This window comes from Xiphias gladius, chromosome 1 (genome assembly GCF_016859285.1).
Source record: "Xiphias gladius isolate SHS-SW01 ecotype Sanya breed wild chromosome 1, ASM1685928v1, whole genome shotgun sequence".
Lineage (NCBI taxonomy): Eukaryota > Metazoa > Chordata > Actinopteri > Istiophoriformes > Xiphiidae > Xiphias > Xiphias gladius.
In genome coordinates, this window is record NC_053400.1 from 13,861,143 (window position 1) to 13,873,664 (window position 12,522).

The 12,522-nt window shown below is 42.1% G+C and overlaps 1 protein-coding gene across 1 annotated transcript; it reads right to left on the reverse strand.

The window, feature by feature from the left end:
- Positions 1-3,831: 3,831 nt before the first annotated feature.
- Positions 3,832-4,572, reverse strand: LOC120794312 (regulator of G-protein signaling 9-binding protein). The gene has a single exon (XM_040135305.1). The coding sequence runs from the start codon at positions 4,570-4,572 to the stop codon at positions 3,832-3,834; it is 741 nt and encodes a 246-aa protein (XP_039991239.1).
- Positions 4,573-12,522: the final 7,950 nt, after the last annotated feature.

Genomic DNA, 12,522 nt, shown 5'->3' on the forward strand with positions numbered 1-12,522 from the left:
TTGGATTTGCCGGAGTCTCTACAACAGGAAAAGCATGCCCTTAGGTCACTCTGACCTGGTTGAAACATTTTCTCCTAAGACCATGGGGCGCACATTTTCTCTGTCAGCATGAGAAAACATGCTGAGGTTTTGTCCCCTGTCTGCTGCCCTCACACCACATCTCCTTCCTCCTCAGAGTGCTATCTCTGTGTGTGTAAGTGTGTAGGATGGTGGTTTCAGAAAGGGGGTGAGCTGAAATATCACTGCTCAATCTTCTGTGCTGTTTGCGGTGGAGAGTCCGTTGAGGGTTTCTATGGCAACCCACAGCCTTGGAAACCCACTATCTTGGTCCAGATGAGGTGATGATGCAGTGGTCTGTCTCTGCCAAGTGTGTATCTCGCCTTTCACTGAACCAGTCTGCTTCGTTTATTTGTTTCCAAGCGACAGAGTACAGCAGATAAATGGCTCTGTCCATGCATACGTTCAAATAAAACGCCTGCAAACAACTGTGGAGAAAGTAGATTTACTCACCTGTAAAGTGTAAATTTTTATATCTAATGAAGCATATACTGTAAAACTTTAATGCTGTGGCTATTCTGAGAACCACATTGCATAACGGAGATTGCAACTAAATCATTTCAGCACGGAGCATTAAAGAAGTACTTTTGCTTGAGCAAACGTGAGGGACAAATTTTTAAAGCACAGTATTTCAGGAGGCTTTATCTCGTCCACTATTTCAATCTTATGCCTTTCTTCCCCATGTTTAATTAATCACCTTTATATTTTTGGATCTCTGGATGACAACGCAAGTCTGTTGTGAATTTCAAGAGGTTCATGACTCACTGCAAGCAGAGCTTAGTGCCTCTGAAATGACGACAAGGATAAACAAGATGTCAGAGAGCCTACTGTGAATCAGGCGTGAGCATAGTATGCCACTGTTTTTCATGCATTAAAGCCCTGCCAAAAAATCCTCTCGGCACCGAGGCCTCAGTGCTTTTAGGAGCTGAGTTATCTTGTTACGATGATCTATTAATGTTTATCCACAGGTTTTGAACCTCGGGAGGCTGAGAAGAGACAGAGAGACAGGAATAAGAGATAAAATATAGTGGAAATGGAAAAAGGCATTTAGTTATACTGCTGAATAAACATTTAATGTCCCAAATGATTGCTATCTTAATGTGCAACTTGAATATTTCACACCAGTTTTTTTTTCTTAAATATAAGAAAAGAATCCATTATTCCCACAAGGAGTCAGGCCTCTGCTTCAAGGAGGAGCAGAGCTGTAATTAAATTTGATCCTGTGAGATTTCTACATACTTCCACAGCCTGCACCTAAGGCTGAACATTCTTTAAATGCCAGGGGTCTAATTAACATCTAACCTCCTCAAGAATGGAAGAGGTGATCATTAGAGTCAGTTTATAGCTCATTTGATGTGCAACTGTTGAGCCGCAAGTGAATACGAAATACTTTTCGTTGGAATTCACAGCGGAGCAGTAATTCAAAAAATGTATTTGTAAAATGACGATGACAAGTTGCTGATGTCTTCCAGCAACTGTGTTGTAGATCATAATAGAAATGGACTTGGTTATCCCGAGGTTGCTCAGATTTGCTGGCCTAACAGAGGAGAGAGACAGAATCCTTACAGATACCTTAGATACTTCATAGTAAGCAGTATCTCAGCATTGATCATGTGACACTTCTACTTACTAGTAGTTGTTAGTAGTATTGACAACCCCCTTTGCACGCTTTTGATGTACCGCCTATATCTTTCATATAAAGCATCCTCTCAGTTAGCATTTTAATTTAACTGCTGCCAAAGACCGTGTAAACAATTATGCCGTGTGGGTTTTTAATGCTTACAGGTATATATACCATAAACTATATGATTTACAATAAAATTAGACAATATAATAGTTTTATTTATACGACTGTGAATGAATCTTCCCAATTCTTGTTTTGAGGATTAAAATAGCCTACAAACTATTTTGTGACGTAAGACCCACATAGAGATTTGTTTCAAATAAATAATTAATACAATTTTGAGGAATAAATGAAACTTTGAACATCAACAATTATTTTGACTAATAATATTGTATGTCTGTTTGAGCTTTATCGTCCAAATGCTATGAGAAGAAGTTACAAAATATTCTCAAAATGGTCACTGGATGAAAGAAAGGTACGAGTGAAATAAAGTGAAATTAAGTCAGTCTAAAACAAAATGTACTTATCCGCCCACTGAAAGTGCATTTTGATTTTAACAAAACATTCCTAAACACCTCATAACGAAAGGGAAACATATGATCATCTGTCGCAAAGTGTTCTGTAATCTTATTTTTATGAAATCATAAATGGTTTGATAAGTTAAATACCAAGAGCAGTCACACTCATCCCTATACGTTTATATTTTTGTGCCCGAACTGTTCTGTATTAGTTTGTCTGGACCCATCTGTGTTCATGCATGGCCCAGGACAACTGCCCCATCCCCCAACCGCCACGTACAGTGACAGGCTTTGGCTTTGTTAACCTATGTACCATTCCAGAAATACCTTCAAAGACTCTTACAACTAAAACCATTAGGGAGTTAAAGTCTCTTTTCATTTTAAATCAAATTCTATTTTAACCCCAGGGTAGTTACGTCTAAGAGTATAATCCTCTACTTAAAACACCCTTGATCAGATGTGACATACTGTATGTATTTCTAGCTTTGAGGTCATTACAAACTGGGCTAAAGCCATTAGCTCTAACTAAAAAAAAATTCCAAAGCCTCACATAAATCAGAAAGCGTCATTCAGTTCTTTCATGTCATTATTTGTGCAAAAACTGCTTTGGCATTGTCTTGTGAAGCACCTGCAGAACTATTTCTCCAAAGTGCAAGCACGTTTTTCGAGTCTTTTTTCAAATTTTATTATAATAAATATACTTGATTGTATGAACATTATCTGACACAGCAGTAGACTGTATGTACAAACCCTCTATTCATACGTAGCAATGTATACATTCCACACTGCTTGCAAGAAAAACCCTGTAAAGGAACATGAATGGGCTTACAGTGAGGGAGTGCATTATTAAAAGAGCGTTGCCATCTCTTAGGTCCCAAGGCTTTCATGTAGCACACTGTGATTTTTGATGCAATGAAGTAAAATGCAGGCCTACTACAATCTGGCTATACAGAGTTTATCATGTATTAAGACTGTGCTAACAGGAGTGCAGAACAGTGCAGATTTGTTCACATCCAACCTGTGTGATGTGAAGAGCAAGGGTTAACTATAACACTGGCTCTATTAGTTTAAACATGACCCTACTTTTCTGACTAGACCCCCCCCCACACACACACACACACACACCTACCCACCCCCGTTTGAACACATTTGACTCTGCTGGAGTGAAATCGTAAATTTAAAGCACCAATCAGCAGGACATCAAGGGGAATACTTAACATTAGGCTACATTTGTGCTCGAGCTTCCCCACTAATCCACGTGGATTACGTTTTGTTTATATCATCCTGATGGCCAGACACTGTCACGTAATACACAACCAAAATGACAAAACCCCTTGGCCCCTCAAAATACTTTTTTGTGCATGGTCCACTCTCTGCGAGTGACACACTCTGGCTATGTTGTTCTACATTTTATCTAGTGCAACTCCGCAACGCCACCGAATACATTCACAAATCCGAGAAAGATTAAAAAAAAAAACAAAAAAAGAAAACTTGTCCGCGATTTTCCAGCCCCTCGAAGTCACAGAAAGCTCGGTCTCTCACATGCGGAGCTGCTGGCTCTTACCCACGGTGACGGTCCCGTGGGCAGCTTCGCAGGACGTTCATCAGGGTGGGCTGTTGGCTGTAGACAGTTCAGGACATATTGATGACCAAGTATCCTAGAACCAAAGCGACAGTAATGATGATAAAGAACACAACCACAGCGCAGATCGATGCAAAACCAGCATCCCTGTTGCCTCCACCGTCCTCTTCTTTGGGCTCCTCTTCGCAGATGGAGATGACACCCACGGAGGAATTCCCTACACTCATGTTGGACTTGAGCTCCGCGCCTGCCTCCTGCTTCGCCTCGACGGCCCACGGCGCCACCTGCACCTTCATCTCCATTTCCTCCATCATCTGGCTCACCTGGGTGATCTCGGACTGCAGGTCCCTGAGGTCGGCCGTGTCGATGTTGCTGTCCGCCTCGTACTTCATGTTCTGCACGCTCATCGCCCGCGCCGCCACGCTGGTGGTGCTGCCGGTCATCCCCGTCTGGATGAGGTGTCTCGTCGGCACCTTGAGGGGGAAGTCCTCCCCTATCTCCAGGGACCTTTTCATGTCCACCTCCAGGAGCTCCATACTGCTCGAGAAGAGCACCCATAGGCGCTCGTACTCGGCGCGGTCCTCTTTGCTGATGCTCTTGTCTTTGAGCAGAGAGGTCAGTTTAGTCCTGTTGGCCACGGCCAGCTCCTGAGCCTTTTTGCGGGTCCTCTTCAGCTCCTCTCGCAGGTTCTGCGAGTCCGAGGTGCTCCCCAGGGCGATGACCAGATGCCTGTAGCAGGCCGTCACTTTGTTCAAAGCGTCCAGCATTGTTTTGCACTCTTCTTTCCCCATGACTGGTTAAAAACAATCTATACCCCCGTCAGAATGATGAAATGCCAACCAAAAGAGGCTTCGGGAGAAATGGCGAGCTGTTGGTAACGCTGCTTTAGACGTCGTCCTTAGTTCAGTTTCCACGGGAGCACATCCCCAGCTCTGCAAATCCCCTCAACGCACTAGTCAGAGCAAACACCTCCCTATCCATGCTCCCTCCTGTCTGCAAGCAGGCACAGACAGCGGCTTAGAAATTAATGCGTCCGTAAATGGCTTTAGACGAGGCTACCTTTGCGCCTCACCACTCGAGATCAAACAGCGCCGGAGCACCTCTCCTGCAGGACTGATGCGCATGGGTGTGAAGCAATCCAGCCTCCCTCGCTTTTTTTTTTTTTTTTTCTTTTGTGAGATCGCGATCCAGGTTCAGCTACAGGTGTCAAAACATCCGCCCAACTGCCGCTGGTGTAGAGAAAACGATGCCTCTCTCGTCGGCGGCCTGAAATAAGTCTGTAAATGCTGATGTTGCGCGGCTTGGGGGAATGGAGATCTTTATTCAGAGTAAAAAAAAAAGAACAATAATAATGATAAGAGAGAGGGGGAGAAAGGCTTCAGAGGGTCCATTAACTGGGAGCCAAACTAGCCGTTGTGTTTTGCTCCCGTGTTAGTTTAGCTGTATGGGGAGCTGTCCACTTCAGCACCCAATCGGTGATGTTTAAATACCGGTAAGTGCTTCCTGCGGTCACATGGGCGCACAAAACAGAGCCATTCAGCGTCGGGGCAGAGAGGCAGGCAGGGACACGATGCAGCCCCGCTCCCATTGGTCCGGGCCCGCAGTAAAATGCATCCCGTTATTGGCTGCTCGGCCCCTCCGCGTGGGCAGGGCTGCGATGCCTATCAGCGGGGATGTCAAATCACAAAGCCCTGCCCCGTCTGCCGCTATCTGCCGTTTGTCATCAGGGTCCCTGCTCCTGGTGACAAACTGATGCTCGCGGCTCCGTTTAGGGAGACAAGTGAAGCAATGGCTGATGACTGACAGGATCTTAACAGAGAGTAGTAGTAGTAACAACTGTTTCAGTTCTCCCCTCATGTAATTGCCCTTTAATTTACTTGATGTTATTCGTGGTGTAGAAAAATGGATAGTAACCGTGTCAGATATGTGCATAAGTGACAGGTCCAATATTCATTTCCTCTCTCCTTTTTGCATAGTTGCGTGCCTTGCAGTCAATTAGACATACAACTGCCTGCACACAGTTTACAGCCAGGGAGGACGCCAGTTGTTGCTCACAGCACTGGTTGGATAATGTGTTGTTTACCTAGTTGACTCCTGCTGTGTTGAGAGGTGAGAGGCAGATGAGGTTGTGTGGTGTTTGCCTGGTTTGGTCTTTTTGAATTATTGAAGCGGATGGGGCCTAATGATCCAGAGACTGCAGCGTAGAGCTAAGGGACTGAGGTGCAGAGGATGCCCAAGGAACTGCTTGCCTGACATAAAATGGTATCTGCTCTGGCTTGGGGATTTATTTCTTTTATCCTATTGGTTCCTAGTTTGAAAAACAAGGTCTGTTTCACTCACTCACTGGAACGTCACGCATATCCCTCAGTTGTGTGCATTATTACCTTTGCACTGACATCTATAACTCCCCATTTCATTACATCAATTCATTCTTTATTTGTGTCTCTGCTCTACTCCATATATTTAAATTGCTGCCAACGATGACTGGGATGTCTGACTAATAACAAATATCTGGGCTGAGTCAGATGTTTTGTTAAGAATCTTGGCAAATGGATCTTCTTTCCTATGAATACGTTTCCATGGCAACCTCTCACCTCTTGGCAAGCGCTCTTCAGTTATTTCTCCACCAGGCATTCAATTACCGACAGTGGAGTAAATTATCAACGGTCATTGTCATTGTCTGTCGTGTTGTATTTAGTCTTACATCTTAGCTGTTGTCAACAGACAAATTCATGAAAGGCAGTTGGATTATTTGCAAGAACAATGTGAATGATTGGATGTGGCCTGAAGGCCTTTTGAGAGATAATTTCTTCTTCGTTTTATAGTGACTCTGTTTTGAAATCATGCGATTTTAATTTTATGGATCTGGCAAACTTTTTTTTTTTTTTTCAACAGAAATGAACCATTAATTTACTGAAGATCTTTGAATCTTACGTCGTGTGGTGTATTTCCTCCTAAAAAAAAATCTTCTTCAGTTAAATTTTACAAAGATAGAAGGTGCAGTGCAGCAAGTTGTTCCAATCCTGTATTAAAAATATGGAAAATCAGTCAAAGTCTGTGAGACAAACAAGATCCATGGCTTGTCGACAATTCCAAATTCGGGAAATTGCGTCTCTTTAATCTCAACTTTATCCATTTTACATGGAACTGCTGACGGTATAAAGGCAGAATTGGCTGCGTTGTCTGTCTGTCTGCGTTCCTGCAATAAGGCTGCTGATCAGACGGTCTGTTTGATTCAAGTGTTACGATGAGGCCCAAATGCTGGGGCACTATTGCTCTCAGAGTGAGCACATCATGGAAAACTGTTTTTTTTTTTTTTTTTTCTCTCTTGGTTTTCTGTGTACAGGAGGAGAGTAAAAAAAAAAAAGTGGGATTTCATCGGTGGGTAAAACCCCTGCTTTTCCTCAGTGCCCAAATACAAAACTTTTGAATATGCAAGACACTGAGAACATCAAATAAATTTAATTGCAAACAAAGCAGGATATATGATATTTTTTAAAACTGTAGTGCAGGGGTCAGTAGACCTGCTTCAGATAGTATTTCCACATATTATTTTGAATAGTTTTAAGACGGGTTAAGTCACACATGTGAGAGGTATAATACTGTAAATTGAAGATTGATGGGTGGACTTCTTGGATGGCAGGCTGTAGTAACATGGCATCATTATCAAACAGCAAACAGGGGCCAGTTTTGTCTGTTCATGACAGGCACCCAAACACTGAATTTGTTTCACAGTTTAAGTTGCAGAGCCCCCGGCTCACTGAGCAGAGCTGGCCTTCAACCATGCGGACAAAAATTGATTAAAAATACTTATTTTTTCGTAAAACGTAACCTATATTATAGTATATGATACCAAACACTGTCCTGAAATAAGATTATATGGGTGCTTGGCTGAGACACGTCATGACAACACCAAGAGCTTGGAATTAAAATTAAAGTTGAGTAAAAGCATCCCCAGGTTGAAGAGGTTAAGGTGAAGAGGAGACCAAAGGAGAGGAAAATAACTTGGTATGGGGGGTCAACAACCGATGCTATAAAATAATCTACAAACTCTATAATCCAGATTATCAGGTTCCGAAAGGTCCTGGGATTAGCAGTATAATGCCCACTAATGTATCTTCTAATGGAGGTTGTCGTCTCTCTCGCAGGCATTTTCATCATATGGAATCATTGGTTTTAAGCATGAAATGGAACTCGCTGGCACTCACTATATTTAGTGTGAGATAATGGTCAAAAGGGGAACGACGTAAAGATGTTTCCCGTCAAGGCTCAATAATGCCGGAAGCAAACACATTAGAAAACTGGTGAATAGCCTCTGTCAGCCTGCTTGATAATCCCAGTAAAAAGCTCCTGCACTGACTTCACTTTCCTCCAACATTCATGTATGATTTCTCGATAAGGCCCACACTACGTTTTGGGCTGGTGCCGTCACCATAAAGTTCTGCTACTATTAAATGTCTGAACAGAAATGTATCTGTTTCACAATATTGAATAAAAGGCATGTTGGATTTGTTCCACCTGTAAGACGGTCTCCAGTGGCAACCACCTATACGTTGTAGAAGAGCTATTCCTGTTTGTTCAGATGTTACATTAAGACACTGTATCATACTGGTTTTTTTATGTTTTTGTTTTGTTTGTTTTTTTGCATGCTTTAGCAAATTCCCCATAATTGTATACTGTATTCTTTTACTCCTGCCAACCATTACCCATTATTAATCTTGGATTTATTATTAATAAATCCAAGATTAATGGTCACTGATGGATTATACTCAGTAGTCAATCCTAGCATGCATGTATTATTGTGTGGAAAGAATGTGGCACCCGAAAGAAAACCCTCACAAACTCATGGGAGAACGTACAAACTCCTCTTTGAAAGCACCCATTCAGCCTGAATGAGGTCCGGGACCTTCTTGCAGTCAGCCAGTAGATACCGCAAGCCACTGAGCCACTGTGTGGTCCAAGTATCATCTCCTAAAATCATCACTCATTTGACTCCTCCAAGTTTGACATCTCACTTAGTGATGATGCCCACATCTGCTGATAAAGTATCCAGAACAGGATCAGCATTCTGTGTAGCCCTAATCGTACACGAACATGAAAAGCTGACTTGATGTCTTATTATTAACGTAGAAAAAAATCCCTTAAAAGCCAAAGATTACTTGGCTGGGCCTCAGATTTAGATTTGGAAGCACGTTACAGTTTGTTTTAAGTGGTTTGGGATGGCTGGCAGAGTGATGGGCGGATGAAGGAGGCCAGAGACAGAGGCTGTTTGTGGAGGTACGAGAAAGATTCAGTCAGTTACAAACAGACAGAGTACTGGAGACAGAGAGAGAGAGACAGAGAGTGAGGGACAATGAGAGAGGGAGATAGAGAGAGCGAGAGAGAACCAGAGAAACAGGAAGTCTGACTTTGTTGAATAATTGATGGACCTCATCCACTATGTGGCCTCTTACACGGCAGAGTATGCAGCAGTGGGTTGAACTTTAAGTCACGCCTCAACTCCACGAAGGTCCGGACTGAGGAGGATCTCCACTCAACCTTGACTTACACACACACACACACACACACACACACACACACACACAAAAACACACAATAATGCTCTCTTGATTCCCTATGAAAAGGAAAGCTAAATTTACCTTAAAAGCCCTTATATAAACTTTGTATTGATTGTGGAAAATGTGTTGCAGCACTCAGGAAGGGTGAGATTGTGTGTGTGGGATGTGTGTATGTGTGTTTGTGTTTGTTTGAGATGTAGTGAAAATTAGTCTACCAGGACCTCTGAAGCTCAGTACTTAACACATTATATCTTGTGTGTTTGATCGATTAAAAAAAACGAAAGTGTAACACCAATTCACCATTTTAAGAACAGTGTGTGAGTGTTTCGTGTCTCTGAGCATTTGCCAGGAAACCATTACAAAACAATGCTCTGCCTCGTAACTCCTTGTAAAACAGCAAATGCATGTATTGACACTTTTTTTGTATGGATTGGTTTTGGTTAATGTGTATAAGGTATAAGGTCATATAAGGTGTAAATGAGTGAGCTTTAGAGGTGCTGGTCTGCAGATTTAGTTAGCATTTGACATACTCCAGTTAGCCGTTGCCCACTATTTCCAGTCTTTGTGCTTGCTAAGCTAACTGGCTATTACCTGGAGCCTAAACAGACAGTGAAATAGGGAGTAAGCATATTTCTTAGTGCAGAATTTTTGCTTAAAACTACTTTCTCTTTCAGTCTGAGTGTTGGCATGGGCACGCCACTGAGGTAGAATAGTTATCTCATTAGATCACGGAACCCAGATTTCCTCAGCCAGGAGTCATAATGACAGGGCTAGCACTAAAGCATGAACATCATTTTTTAAACGTTGAGTGGGGTAAGCCTCTCTAGCATGCTGCAGTATACAGCAAGCTTTCCATGCTAAACTGAGATGAGCCAAAAGGATCGGTGGCCTCTGCTGGGTCAAGGCTTAGTCCTGATCCTGTCACAGTAAGGTAACCTGCGAAGATCCCACAGGAGGTTTGGCAAGAGTGAATATGTTTGGGTAATAATGTCAGCATAACAGTCTGAGATGTATGCCACTCACTTTGAATGTTGCAGGTTTGAATCAGCCTCCTCCCAGTCTCTAATAAAAATATGTTAAAACAAATACAGTCTGCCCAGCTTGTCATCGTGTGGCGTGTGCGTTTGAGGGAGGTACTTGTTCGTTGGTTCCTTTCACCGAAGCGTAATTGTAATCCCTTGTACCTGTACCTATCTTCACAAAATCGAACAGTGCAGTGAAAGGAGGAAACAACACATTGATCAAAAAGGTGTCCTCCGGCAGGCTCTCAAAATACATTCAACTTCGCCACAACAACATACTGTACACACTGCAAACAAACGTACAAAGAGAGCTGATGAGGGTCGAAGGTCTTAACCCCTGTCTCTTTTACTCTTGTAGTTTTAGAGAAGCCAACGGATTTCCCTTCTCGGAAAATCCCCACTAAAAGGCTTCTAGGTTGGATTTGTGTGGGTGAGGCAAAGGTGGATGCAGCAGAGATAAGCCTGTGCAAGGTTGGAGGCTGTGCCATCATGGTCCGGGCCTGCGTCGTTCTTGATGCCACGGTGGACAAGAGTCACAAAGGCAAAACTTCCGATACGTCTGCTCTGATTTTCTGTCAGCCCACCTTCTCTCAGTTATGTTTATGTGTCTAAAGGAGAATTTGAAAGCATGCATTTTTCTTGGATATTTAGAGCAAGGACAGATGGTTGTGCACAGTAACCCCAGTGAGGTCACTTGTGTGGACTATGCATTAGCAGAATTAGAACGTAAAAGGCACGGGGTCATGTGATGTTTGACGTCAATGCCACTGACAATTGCATACAGATTTATAAATACTAGATGCTGCAATACCGTTATAAATAGAGAGAAGAAGACATTTTCATCCACAATCGGAAGGCTTTTTTTTTTTTTTTTTTTTTTTTAAATAATCACGTTTAAACTGACATATTAATGGATTAACCTAAGGATGTTTGTTAGAAACAATCAGATGTCATTTAGGATATCTAATCAACAGATGTGCTAATTTAATGTAACCTTTTTAAAATTAGCTAAATCAAGGTCAAGATGCCATATAATACTGTACGTACATCCTATAACTGCATATACCAATCATAAATGTCTCCCAACTGCAACTATTCCCATTTCTTTTCTTCTTCCTCCTCTTTCTCTCTTTCTCTCTCTTTACCACAGATAAACTGATGCCAGGTAGCATCATTTAAATTAAAACGCCGGGGCAATTCTCTCTTTAAGAGTTAATGAAGACTTTTCTGTTTTCTCTCTCTCTCTCTCTCTTTTTTCCTCAAGATATTTCCCTCAAGTTGTAAGTCTCCACACTCTGATGTCTCTCAAAGCAGCTCAGGTCTGGTTGTGTGTCTTTGCCTACAATAATTTGGAGAGGAAAGATGTGCAAGCAGTGAAATTAGTAAATTTGCTGGGGGTTTTTTTAGGAATAGTTTGAAAGTTAGGGATATATGCCTATTCACTTCTTTTGCTGTGAGTTACAGGAGAAAATTAACAACACTGTCATACCTGTATAGCAACTACAAAGCTACAGCCAGCAGCTGGTTAGCGTAGCTTAGCACAAAGGGGGAAAAAAGCTTGGATGGCTCTGTCCGAAGATGACAAAATCTGGCTGCCAGCACCTCTTAAACTCACTAATTAACACACTGTATCAAGACTTCAGGAAGTCTCAAAAGTCTCCCAGCCAAGTAATAATCCCTCACATAACCAAAACACGAGACCGAGATCAATCTTCTCTCCCTAACTTTCGGCAAGAAAGCAAATAAACATATTTGCCAAAATTTTGAACTATGGCTTTAAGAAAACACAGGTGAATAGGTTCAATTTTATAACTTTACCTTAACAATGTCTTAACTGCTTGTGTTGTTCCTAAACATTACACAGCACATGGTTTTACACCATCTTTACATAAACAACTAATACATAAACACATAAAAAAATAAATAGATTTTTTTCTGTGTGACTATCCTAAATGAATCTGATACGAGTGTTACACAAAACACAATACAAAAGGTAGATCACAATACATCATGTCAAGATGAAGTGGTTTGCTGAGGTGTTGGTTTGTGAGGCCATGCTAATACATTCTTTAACATCCATAACATCTTAAACTTTCACTCTGATTTATTCGGGAAATTGCCAACAAGTGAGACTGCCCAGCTGTGGCTTTGCTCCCAAGCC

Bases quoted from the DNA above. Each gene is read 5' to 3' on its own strand.
- LOC120794312 (XM_040135305.1), bottom strand. From the start codon at position 4,572: ATGGGGAAAGAAGAGTGCAAAACAATGCTGGACGCTTTGAACAAAGTG.